At 62.2% G+C, this 13,122-nt stretch overlaps 1 protein-coding gene across 1 annotated transcript; it reads left to right on the forward strand.

Moving 5' to 3' along the window:
- Positions 1-322: 322 nt before the first annotated feature.
- Positions 323-11,924, forward strand: ARHGAP30 (Rho GTPase activating protein 30). The gene is made up of 13 exons (XM_053966739.1): positions 323-332; positions 1,057-1,338; positions 2,444-2,546; positions 4,533-4,677; positions 4,756-4,838; positions 4,929-5,036; positions 5,875-6,002; positions 7,100-7,235; positions 7,683-7,783; positions 7,868-7,942; positions 8,809-9,198; positions 9,372-9,817; positions 9,973-11,924. The coding sequence occupies exons 1-13, from the start codon at positions 323-325 to the stop codon at positions 11,875-11,877; spliced, it is 3,912 nt and encodes a 1,303-aa protein (XP_053822714.1). The 3' UTR covers positions 11,878-11,924.
- Positions 11,925-13,122: the final 1,198 nt, after the last annotated feature.

Here is a 13,122-nt window from a genome sequence, read left to right on the forward strand (position 1 = left end):
TGGGTGACACCGAGACACACGGGTGACACGGAGGTGAGACAGGTGGCACAGGGGTGACACTGAGATGTGTAGGTGACACGGGTAACGTGCAGCTGGCACAGCCACACGCGGGTGGCACAGGGGTGGCACTGAGACACGTGGGTGACACGGGGGTGACACAGGTGACACCGTGACAGGGGTGACACTGAGACATGCTGGTGACACAGGTAACATGGGGGTGACACAAGGGGTGGCACTGTGGGTGCGAGGGTGGAGTGGGCGGGGCTGGGGGTGCAGGTGAGCTGGTGGGGGGGCAGGGGAGTGTGCAAGGGGGCGTGTAAGGATGTCCCCAGGTGTGACCAGGTGTGCCCAGGTGATTCCAGGTGTGTCCCCAGATGTGGCCAAGCGATTCCAGGTGTGTCATGCACATTGGCATGTCCCCAGGGCGTGTCCCTTGCACACTCACATGTGACCAGGGCGCGTCCCTTGCACACTCAGGTGTCCCCAGGGTGTGTCCCCTTTCACACCTGTGTGTCCCCTGTCCCCAGGGCGTGTCCCTTGCACACTCAGGTGTCCCCAGGGCGTGTCCCTTGCACACTCACATGTGACCAGGGCGCGTCCCTTGCACACTCAGGTGTCCCCAGGGGCGTGTCCCTTGCACACTCACATGTGACCAGGGCGCGTCCCTTGCACACTCAGGTGTCCCCAGGGCATGTCCCTTGCACACTCACATGTGACCAGGGCGCGTCCCTTGCACACTCAGGTGTCCCCAGGGTGTGTCCCCTTTCACACCTGTGTGTCCCCTGTCCCCAGGGCGTGTCCCTTGCACACTCAGGTGTCCCCAGGGCGTGTCCCTTGCACACTCACATGTGACCAGGGCGTGTCCCTTGCACACTCAGGTGTCCCCAGGGCGTGTCCCCTTTCACACCTGTGTGTCCCCAGGGCGTGTCCCTTGCACACTCAGGTGTCCCCAGGGCGTGTCTCCTTTCACACCTGTGTGTCCCCAGGGCGTGTCCCCTTCCACACGCGTGTGTCCCCTGTCCCCAGGGCGTGTCCCTTGCACACGCGTGTGCGCAGGCGTCCCCGCCCTCGCTGTGGTTTCGCGGCCGCGGGGAGCAGGAAGCGCCTCGAGCGCGGCCTCCGCCTTCCTGCCACCCCCACGGGGACAGCGCCGGGACCCCCCTGGCGTGGCCCCCGTGTCCCCGGCCGTGTCCCCCGCGCTGTCCCCGGCCGTGTCCCCTGTGTCCCCAATGTCCCTGGCGCTCAAGGCCCGGCAGCGGGCGAGGCGCAAGGGCGGCTCCCGGGAGCGGCTCTTCGGCTGCGACCTCCGCGAGCATCTCCAGCGCTCGGGGCAGGACGGTGAGTGCCAGCAGCCAGCCCACCCCCCGAGCCCCCCGGGGGCCACCAGGGCCACCAGGGCCACCGACGGAAGTGGGGAAGGGGCCCCGGAGGGGGACTTGCGCCACGCGTTGCGTCACCGGGGCTCCAGGAAGCGTCGCGGCCACCGAGGCTCGGCCGGGATTTGGGGGGGTTGGAGCTCGGTGGGGCTCCAATCTCGGGGGGGTTGGCCCTGAGGGGTGAGGGGGGGTCTGTTCCTTGGGGTTGGTGGCTCCATCCTTTGGGATTTGGTGGCCTCATCCCCACGGATTTGGTGGCCCTGTTCCTCTGGGATTTGGTGACTTTGTCCTTCTGGAGTTGGTGGCTCCATCCTTTGGAATGTGGTGGCCTCATCCCCATGGATTTGGTGGCCTCGTTCCTCAGGATTTTGGTGGCCTCATCCCGGTGGAGTTGGTGTCCTCATTTCTTGGGATTTGGCAGCTCCATCCTTTGGGATTTGGTGGCCTCATTCCCGTGGAACCAGTGATCCCGATGTGGAGTTGGTGGCCCCATCCCTGGAGCTGGTGGCCCAGGACCAGTGCAGGGGCCCTGTGGGGACATCCAGGGGGTGCTGGCCGAGGTCGTCCCCATCCCCCGGTGCTGGTGGGGCCAGGGCCAGGCCCAGGTGGGCGATGCCGGATCTGGGATTTGGGTTTGGGTTCAGGTGGGCGGTGCCAGATCCAGGTCTGGAGCTGGGTCCAGCAGGCTCTGCTGGATCCAGGATCAGCTGGGCTCTGTTAGATCCGGGATCATTTGGGCTCTGGAATCTGAGCTCAGTTGGGCTCTGTGGGATCCGGGATCAGTCAGACCCTGGTGGATCTGGGACCACTGGGATCTGGGGTCACTCAGACCCTGCAGGATCTAGGCTCAGTGGAACCCTGTGTGGGATCCGAGCTCAGTGGGACCCCGTGGGATCTGGGATCAGTGGGATCCCGTGGGATCCTGGCTCAGTGACAGCCCGTGGGATCCGGGCTCACTGGGATCCCATGGGATCCTGGCTCAGTGACAGCCCGTGTGATCCTGGCTCACTGGGATCCCGTGGGATCCGGGCTCACTGGGATCCCGTGGGATGGGGTGGGTCCCGCAGTGCCGCAGGTGCTCCGGAGCTGCACGGAGTTCGTGGAGCAGCACGGGGTGGTCGATGGCATCTACCGCCTGTCCGGGGTGTCCTCCAACACCCAGCGGCTGCGGTCAGCGGGAACGGGAGCGGGACGGGATCCGTGGGATGGGATCGATGGGATGGGATGGGATGGGACTGATGGGATGGGATGGGATGGGATGGGATGGGATGGGATGGGATCGATGGGATGGGATCGATGGGATTGGATCGATGGGATGGGATGGGATCGATGGGATGGGATGGGATGGGATCGATGGGATTGATGGGATTGATGGGATGGGATCGATGGGATGGGATCGATGGGATGGGATCGATGGGATGGGATCGATGGGATGGGATGGGATCGATGGGATGGGATGGGATGGGACTGATGGGATGGGATGGGATGGGATGGGATCGATGGGATGGGATCGATGGGATGGGATCGATGGGATGGGATCGATGGGATTGGATCGATGGGATGGGATGGGATTGATGGGATTGATGGGATGGGATCGATGGGATGGGATCGATGGGATGGGATCGATGGGATGGGATTGGGGTCAATGGGGTGGGATGGGGATTGGGGCAGGGATTGGGGCAGGAATGAGGACAGGAACAGGGATGGGGAGGAATAGGAATGGGGATGGGGGTGGATTGGGATGGGGCAGGGATCAGGATCAGGATGGGATTGAGGCAGGACTGGGATCAGGTGGGAACAGGGCGGGATCAGGGACAGAGCGGGGATCAGAATTGGGATCGGAATGGGGCAGGGCTGGGGTGGGAATGGGGTTGGGAATAGGGATCAGGATGAGGATGGAGTGGGGAATGGGGTGGGATGGGGATAGGATGGAGTTTGGGGATGGGATGGGATGGGATGGGATGTGATCAGTGGGATGGGATCAATGGGATGGGGGTGGAGACTGGAGGATGCCAGGACTGAGAGGGAGGCAGGGGACAGGAATGGGATGAGAAAATGTGGGAGCAGGGATGGGACCAGACTCGGGTTGACAGGGATGGTCCCATCCCCCCATCCCTCTTCCCCTGCTCCTTTCCTTCCCTTTTTCCCTCTTTATTGCTTCTGGGGTTTTCCCTGCCCGTTCTCTTTCACTTTCCCGGTTTTGGGGCATTTTCCCCTCCTCTGCTTCTTTCCCTGAGTGCTTTTCTCCCCTGTTCCTGGGGGAACCCAGAATTGCCCAGACCCCGATCCCATATTCCCATATCCCCAATCCCAAACCCCAACTCCCAAACCCCAGTCAGGAGTTCGAGGTGCAGTGCAGCCCAGACCCCAATCCCAAACCCCAAATCCCTATCCCAAATTCTGATCCCAAATCCCAAACCCCAAATCCTGATCCCAGGCAGGAGTTTGAGGTGCAGCACAGCCCAGACCCCAGTCCCAAACCACAAATCTTAAACCCCAAATCCCGATCCCAAACCCCAAAACCTGATCCCAGGCAGGAGTTCGAGGCGCAGTGCAGCCCGGACCCCAATCCCAAACCCCAAATCCCTATCCCAAATTCCAATCCCAAATCCCAATCCCAAATCCTGATCCCAGGCAGGAGTTTGAGGTGCAGCGCAGCCCGGAATCCAATCCCAATCCCAAATCCCGATCCCAAAGTCCAAATCCCAAATCCTAACTCCCAAATCCCGGTCCCAAAGCCCAAATCCCGATCCCAAAGCCCAAATCCCAAATCCCAAAGCCCAAATCCTGATCCCAAAGCCCAAATCCCAAATCCTAACCCCCAAATCCCGGTCCCAAAGCCCAAATCCCGATCCCAAAGCCCAAATCCCAAATCCCAAAGCCCAAATCCCGATCCCAAAGCCCAAATCCTGATCCCAAAGCCCAAATCCCAAATCCTAACCCCCAAATCCCGGTCCCAACCCCCAAATCCCGGTCCCAACCCCCAAATCCCAAAGCCCAAATCCCAAATCCTAACTCCCAAATCCCGGTCCCAAAGCCCAAATCCCGATCCCAAAGCCCAAATCCTGATCCCAAAGCCCAAATCCCAAATCCTAACCCCCAAACCCCGGTCCCAACCCCCAAATCCCGGTCCCAAAGCCCGAATCCCGGTCCCAGGCAGGAGTTCGAGGCGCAGCGCAGCCCGGACCTGTCGCGGGACGTTTACCTGCAGGACGTTCACTGCGTCAGCTCCCTGTGCAAGGCCTATTGCCGCGAGCTGCCCAACCCCCTGCTCACCTACCAGCTCTACGACAAGTTCGCCGTGAGTCCCTGTCCCCAGATGTCCCCGAATGTCCCCAGAGCGTCCCCCAGCGCCCCCGTCACCGCGCTGTCCCCGCAGGACGCCGTGGCCATCCAGATGGAGGAGGCGCGGCTGGTGAAGATCAAGGAGGTGCTCAAGGAGCTGCCGGCGCCGCACTACAGGTGAAGGGGGGGGGGGGTGGCGACATCCCCGCGGGCCCGGCGGTGTCGCCTGCCCGGGTGGCGCTGGCTGAGGTGTCGCCGGTGTCGCAGGACGCTGGAGTTCCTGATGCGCCACTTGCTGCGCATGGCCGCGCACAGCGGGCGCACCAACATGCACGCGCGGAACCTGGCCATCGTGTGGGCCCCCAACCTGCTGCGGTGAGGGTCACCTGTCGCTGTCACCTGTCGCTGTCACCTGTCGCTGTCACCGTCAGTCCGGTCGCTGCCAGCCCTGTCACCCTCAGCCCTGTCACCCTTCAGTCCTGTCACCCTCAGCCCTGCCCCTGCTGTCCTGCTGATCCCATTCCCCTGTCCCTGCCAAACTTGTCACCACCACCCAAATGTCCCCACTGTTCCCTTTGTCCCTACCATCCCCCTGTCCCCATTCCCCCATCCCCATCACCCCGCTGTCCCCCCTCACCCCGAGGTGACCCTGCTGTCCCCCCACCCTGATGTGACCCCACTGTCCCCTCACCCCGAGGTGACCCCACTGTCCCCTCACCTCAAGGTGACCCCACTGTCCCCCCACCTCGAGGTGACCCCGCTGTCCCCTCACCCCGAGGTGACCCCACATGTCCCCTCACCCCAACGTGACCCCACTGTCCCCTCACCCCGAGGTGACCCCGCTGTCCCCGCTGTCCCCTCACCCCGAGGTGACCCCACTGTCCCCCCACCTCGAGGTGACCCCACTGTCCCCGCTGTCCCCTCACCCCGAGGTGACCCCGCTGTCCCCTCACCTCAAGGTGACCCCACTGTCCCCCCACCTCGAGGTGACCCCACTGTCCCCTCACCCCGAGGTGACCCCGCTGTCCCTCGCTGTCCCCTCACCCCGAGGTGACCCCGCTGTCCCCTCACCCCGAGGTGACCCCACTGTCCCCCCACCCCGAGGTGACCCCGCTGTCCCCTCACCCCGAGGTGACCCCACTGTCCCCCCACCCCGAGGTGACCCCGCTGTCCCCTCACCCCGAGGTGACCCCGCTGTCCCCGCTGTCCCCAGCTCGAGGGACATCGAGGCCTCGGGGTTCAACGGCACGGCGGCGTTCATGGAGGTGCGCGTGCAGTCCATCGTGGTGGAGTTCATCCTCACCCACGTGGAGCAGCTCTTCGGGGACGCGCCGCTCCGAGGTACGGGGACACCGCGGGGACACCGCGGGGACACCTCGGGGACACCTCGGGGACACCGGTTTGGGGGTCTCCAGGTGGGGAATCCCCCCTGATATTCCCGGACCCTGGGGGGGACATTGACACCCCATTTTTGGGGGTCTCCAGGTGGGGAATTCACCCCATCACCACCTGATCCTGCTGGGATGTTGATACCCCGTTTTTTGGGGGGGTCTCCAGGTGAGGAATCCCCCCTGATATTCCTTGATCGTTGGGGGGACATTGACACCTTTTGGGGGTCTCCAGGGGGGGAATCCCCCCATCACTCCCTGCTCCCAGGTTGGGATGACACTGTCACATTTTGGGGTCTCAGGACACTGAGGACTCTGGGGTGACACTGTGACATTTTGGGGTCTCAGGACACTGAGGGTCCCCGAGGTGACACTGTCACATTTTGGGGTCTCAGGACACTGAGGACTCTGGGGTGACACTGTCACATTTTGGGGTCTCAGGACACTGAGGGTCCCCGAGGTGACACTGTCACATTTTGGGGTCTCAGGACACTGAGGGTCCCCGAGGTGACACTGTCACATTTTGGGGTCTCAGGACACTGAGGGTCCCCGAGGTGACACTGTCACATTTTGGGGTCTCAGGACACTGAGGGTCCCCGAGGTGACACTGTCACATTTTGGGGTCTCAGGACACTGAGGGTCCCCGAGGTGACACTGTGACATTTTGGGGTCTCAGGACACTGAGGGTCCCCGAGGTGACACTGTGACATTTTGGGGTCTCAGGACACTGAGGGTCCCCGAGGTGACACTGTGACATTTTGGGGTCTCAGGACACTGAGGACTCTGGGGTGACACTGTCACATTTTGGGGTCTCAGGACACTGAGGGTCCCTGAGGTGACACTGTCACATTTTGGGGTCTCAGGACACTGAGGACTCTGGGGTGACACTGTCACATTTTGGGGTCTCAGGACACTGAGGGTCCCCGAGGTGACACTGTCACATTTTGGGGTCTCAGGACACTGAGGGTCCCTGAGGTGACACTGTCACATTTTGGGGTCTCAGGACACTGAGGGTCCCCGAGGTGACACTGTGACATTTTGGGGTCCCAGGTGGGGACTGTCCCCGTCGCTCGCTGCTCCTGCCCGGGGGATCCCCCCCCCTGCACGTCCCGGCCGCGCTGAGCCAGGGCGATGGCCCCCCCCAGATGCGGCCCTACCACACCATCATCGAGCTCGGCGAGCACAGGTACGGCCGGGCCACCTGGGCACAGGTGACACCCCCGCCCCACCCCGGGGACCCCCAAATCCTGGGCCTGGCTCAGGTGGTCCCAGCTCACTGTGGTCCAGGTGGCCCCAGGTGTGCCGGGGTGTGCTCAGGTGTCCCCCAGGTGTGCTCAGGTGTTCCCAGATGCATCCCAGGTGCCTCCAGGTGTGCCCAGGTGTATCCCAGGTACCCTCAGGTGTATCCCAGGTGCCCCCAGGTGTCCCTCAGGTGTATCCCAGGTGCCCCCAGGTGTCCCTCAGGTGTATCCCAGGTGCTCCCAGTTGTGCCCAGGTGCCCCTAGGTGTATCCCAAGTGTGTCCCAGGTGTACCCAGGTATATCCCAGGTGCCCCCAGATGTGCCCAGGTGTATCTCAGATGTGTCCAGGTGTATCCCAGGTGTGCCCAGGTGTATCCCAGGTGTCCCCACAGGAGCAAGGGCTCCCTCAAGGCCAAGAAGTGGAGATCCATCTTCAACCTGGGCCGCTCCGGGCACGAGGCCAAGCGGAAGCCGGGGAAGGCGGAGGAGAAAGGTGGGAATTCGGGTGGGTCCCATGGACTGGGGGGGTCGTGTCCCCAAATCCCCCCCAAATCCCCTTCTCCCGCCCCATTCCCAGAGAAGTGCGGGAAGGTCACTCTGCGGCCGGCCAAGAGCATGGACTCGCTCAGCTCCGGCCCCTCCGGACCGTCCGGTAAGAGGGACCCTCTGACCCTCGGGACTGTCCCCCTGACCCCTCGGGATTGTCCCTCTGTCCCCATGGGATTGTCCCCCTGACCCTCGGGATTGTCCCTCCAACCCCTCGGGACTGTCCCCCTGACCCCTCGGGATTGTCCCTCTGTCCCCTCGGGATTGTCCCTCTGACCCTCGGGACTGTCCCCCTGACCCCTCGGGATTGTCCCTCTGTTCCCTCGGGATTGTCCCTCTGTCCCCATGGGATTGTCCCTCTGACCCCTTGGGATTGTCCCTCTGTCCCCATGGGATTGTCCCCCTGACCCTCAGGACTGTCCCCCTGACCCTCGGGATTGTCCCTCCAACCCCTCGGGACTGTCCCCCTGACCCTCAGGATTGTCCCCCTGACCCCTCGGGATTGTCCCTCTGTCCCCTCGGGATTGTCCCTCTGTGCCCTCGGGATTGTCCCTCTGTCCCCATGGGACTGTCCCTCTGTCCCCTCAGGAATCCCCCCATACCCCAATATCCCCCTGTACCCCCAGATCCCCCCGTATCCCCTGGTTTCCCCCCACTCCCCGGGATCTCCCCACACCCCCGGGATCGCCCCACACCCCGGAATCCCCCCGCACCCCCGGGATCCCCCCGCGCCCCGGGATCCCCCCCACGCCCCGGAATCCCCCCCATACCCCGGGATCCCCCCGCACCCCCGGGATCCCCCCCACGCCCCGGAATCCCCCCCATACCCCGGGATCCCCCCGCACCCCCGGGATCCCCCCCACGCCCCGGAATCCCCCCCATACCCCGGGATCCCCCCGCACCCCCGGGATCCCCCCGCACCCCCGGGATCCCCCCGCGCCCCGGGCCCGCTCCGGACTCGCCGCTCCGCAGGCCCGGACGCCGCCCGGCTGCTGCCGAAGCTGTCGGTGAAGCTGCGGCCGCAGCGGCAGCACAGCTCGGACGCGGCCCCCGCGGCCCCGGAACCGCCCCCGGAGCTGGACGAGAGCCTGGAGGAGCCCCTGGAAGCGGCGGCCGAGAGCAGCACCAAGTCGGAGCCCACCACCCCCAAAGCCCCCCGGGCGGGGCCGGGGGTCTGCGGCCGCTCCCGCGCCGAGAAATGCGCGGGGCTCCACATCTCGGGCCCCTTCTCGGTCACCGTCCCCTTCCACATCACCTCCAACCTGTCCCGCCTCACCCGGGGCCTCCCGTGCCCCGCGCTGGAACGGGAACAGACCCCCGGCAGCCCCCCCGAGCCCGCCCAGGACCCCCGGCCCCGCTCCGGTGAGACCCGGCGGGGGGACACCGGGATCGGGGGGACACCGGGATTAGGGGGACAACGGGATCGGGGGGACACCGGGATCGGGGGGACACCGGGATTAGGGGGACAACGGGATCGGGGGGACACCGGGATCGAGTGCGGTGCCGGTACCGACCGCTGCCGGCTCTCCCCGCAGAAGATGCGGAGCAGAGCCGGCTCTCCCTGGAGCTCCGCGACTCCTTCGCCTTCCTGGACGGCCCCGAGACGTGGCTGGAGGGCGGCGGGGACGCGGAGGCGGCGGCGCGGAGCCCCGGGACCGGGGATGAGACCCCCGGGACGGAGGATGGGACCCCCAGGATCGAGGATGAGACCCCCGGGATCGAGGATGGGACCGCCGGGACCGAGGATGGGACCGCCAGGATCGAGGATGGGATCCCCGAGATCGAGGAATTGACCACCGGGATCGAAGATGGTATCCCCGGGATGGAGGATGGGATCCCCGGGATCGAAGATGGGATCCCCGGGATGGAGGATGGGATCCCCGGGATCGAAGATGGGATCCTCGGGATCGAAGATGAGACCCCCGGGATCGGGGCCGGATTCCCGGCTGTGGAGGAGGGGATGGAGAGCGGGTTCATGAACGTGAGCACCCGGTGGCATTCCCGGGATTTGGGACCGGTGGAGGCGGGAGGAAGGTTCGGGATGGGGTGGGATGGGATGGACGGGGGGACACAGTGACAGCCACCCGCGGGGTCCCGGCCATGCCTGGGGGTCCCATCCGTGTCCCCCCCCCGCAGGCAGGTGAGCGCTGGGCGGAGCAGCCGGACAGTTACCTGTCCATCGAGGAGTGCACGGAGCAGGACATGTTCTTCCTGGCCCCCGGCGCCTCCGACTCCGACTCGGACGAAATCTTCCTGAGCGCCCACGACGAGCTCAGCCCGCTGGGGACCCCCGAGGGACCCCCGGGCGAGGGGACAGCCCTGGAGACCCTGGAGAACCGAGAGATCCCGGAGATCTCGGTGATCCCAGAGATCCCGGAGACGCCAGAAATCCCAAAAGTCCTGGAGATCCCAGAGACCCCAAAAGTCCTGGAGATCCCGGAGACCCCAGAGACCCCAGAGATTCTGACCCAAACGCCCCCAGAAAAGGATGGTCCAGGAGTGGGGGACCCCCCCCGGGACCCCCATGGGGAAGGGGGCGGAGGGGAGGGGGCTGCAGAGGGAGACCCCCGCCCCAGGACTGGGGTGTGGGGTGAGCGAGGAGGGCTCGGGGGTCCCGCTGGGAATGGGGGAGCGGACGGAGCTGGATCCCGGCCCCTCATCCCGGGGGAGGGGGATCCCCGGGATTTAGTGGGGTCTCCTCCAGCCCCGCCCCTGGCAGAGCCCCCCCGGGAGCCCCCCGGGCCCCCAGCCCCCGGGTCTGTTCCCGGGGTGGTCCCAGACGGGGCCGATGTCACCCCCGGGACCACCCCGACCTCTCCCCCGGCCCCGGCCCCTGGAGCTCCCCCCAAAAACCTGGAGCTGACCCAGGACGAGCCCCCCAAAAACCTGGAGACCCCCAGGCCCTCGGAGCTGATCCAAGATGAGTCCCCGAGACCCCCGGAATTGATCCGGGATGAGCCCCCCAAAATCCCGGAGCTGATCCGGGATGAGCCCCCGAAATCCCTGCAGCTCCCTGGACCCCTGGAGCCCCCAAAATCCCTGGAGCCGATTTGGGATGAGCCCCCCAGACCCCTGAAGCTGGTCCAGGATGAGCCCCCCAGAGTCTCAGAGCCCCCCAAATCCCCGGAGAGCCCCAAAACCCCCGGGCAGATCTGGGATGAGCCCCCCAAATCCTGGGACACCCCCAGACCCCTGAAGCCGATCCAGGACGAGCCCCCCAAATCCTGGGACACCCCCAGACCCCTGAAGCCGATCCAGGACGAGCCCCCCAGATTCCCAGAGCCCCCCGGAGCCCTGGATCCGATCTGGGGTGAGCCCCCCAGACCCCTGAACGCGAGCCAGGATGACACCCCCAAATCCCGGGACCCCCCCGGACCCCCAAAGCCAATTTGGGACGGGCGCCCCAAATCCCTGGAGCCGATCCTGGCTGAGCCCCCCAAATCCTGGGACACCCCCAGACCCCTGGAGCTGATCTGGGACGAATCCCCCAAATCCCGGGACCCCCCCAGACCCTCAAATCCGATCTGGGACGGGCGCCCCAAATCCCTGGAGCCGATCCTGGCTGAGCCCCCCAAATCCCGGGACCACCCGGGACCCCCAAATCCGATCCGGGACGGGCGCCCCAAATCCCTGGGGCCGCTCCCGGCCCCCCCGCGCAGCTCCCGCCGCCCCCTCCCCATTTTGGGGGCGCGGGTGCTGCTGGCCCGGGCCGTGCCCGTGGTGCCCCCCAAACCCCACTTTGCCCACGCCCTCCCGGGACCCCCCCAAATCCCACCGGGACCCCCCCAGATCCCCCCCAAATCCCCCTGGGACCCTTCGGGACCCCCCCAAATCCCACCGGGACCCACCCAGATCCCCCCCAAATCCCCCTGGGACCCTTCGGGACCCCCCCAAATCCCTCTGGGATGCCCCCGGGACCCCCAGGGATCCCCCCCAAATCTCCCTGGGACCCCCCCAGGCCCCCTCGGGACCCCCTGGCAGCCCTGGGGGGGGGCGAGCGCTGAGGGCGGGCAGGGCCCCCCCCGAGCAGAGTGCAAATAAATAAAGATAAAATGATACTGAAATGATAATAATAAAAGTAACAAGGTGAGAAGTCCAGTGGGAGAGATGCTGGTGGGTTGTTGGTGTTTATTTAGAAATTTTAGATGTTATAGATTTTAATTTACCTTTTTAAAAATTATTATTTTTTAATTTCAATTTTTTTTTCATATTTTAAAATGTAACTTTTTTCTTTTTTATTTCTATTTTTTCTTTTTATTTTGCTTTTTATTCTTCATTACTATTTTTTTTTCAATTTTTGTTTTTTTATTTATTTTTTTATTTTTAAGCATTTTTTATTTTACTTTTTATTCTTCATTATTATTTTATTTTTGAATTTAGGGGTTTTTTTTTAATTTTTTAAAAATGTTGCTTTATATTTTATTGATTTATTTTGGATTTTTATATTCTATAGTGTAACTTCATATTATTTAAATAATGTAAATATCATTTAAAGTAGCACCATATAATAATATAAATATTTATTATTAATTAAATAATATAAATATTTGATTATTTTTATTATTTATGTGCCAATTACTTTCTATACCTTTTATAACTCTTTTTATTTCAGAGTTGGGTTGCCAAATCCAACTCAAAACGACATAAACTTTTTACAATTTTTAATTCAGAGATTAATTATAAGTAATATTATTATATGCAAATATATGTAAACACACAATTTAAATACAGCACATAATAACTACATCATAGATTAAAGCATGGACACTTATAGTCAGGTATCTACATACAAATAATATAAATATCATTTAAAATAATTACATTTAATAATGTAAACAACATCTAATTAACAACTGACCTTTAACGAGGCCAAAAATTGGATTTTTCCGAGTGCTGGAGGGAAAACGGCAAAGCTCAAACACCAAAAATGGCCTTTTTGAAGGGAAATGGGGACATTTGGGGACATTGGGATATGGGGACATTGGGACATGGAAAATTGGGATGTGGGGACACGAGGTCATTTGGGGACATTGAGGATGCAGGGAAAGGGGGACAGTGGGACATGAGGACAAGGGGACAGGGGGACATTGGGACATTGGGATGTGGGGACATGAGGTCATCTGGGGACACTGGGACAGGGAGAAATGGGGACATTGGGATATGGGGACATTTGGGGACACTGGGGCAGGGAGAAATGGGGACATTGGGATATGGGGACATTTGGGGACACTGGGGCCATGGGGCCATGAGGTCATTTAGGGACATTTGGACAGGGAGACATGGCGA

This window comes from Vidua chalybeata, chromosome 29 (genome assembly GCF_026979565.1).
Source record: "Vidua chalybeata isolate OUT-0048 chromosome 29, bVidCha1 merged haplotype, whole genome shotgun sequence".
Classification (NCBI taxonomy): Eukaryota; Metazoa; Chordata; class Aves; order Passeriformes; family Viduidae; genus Vidua; species Vidua chalybeata.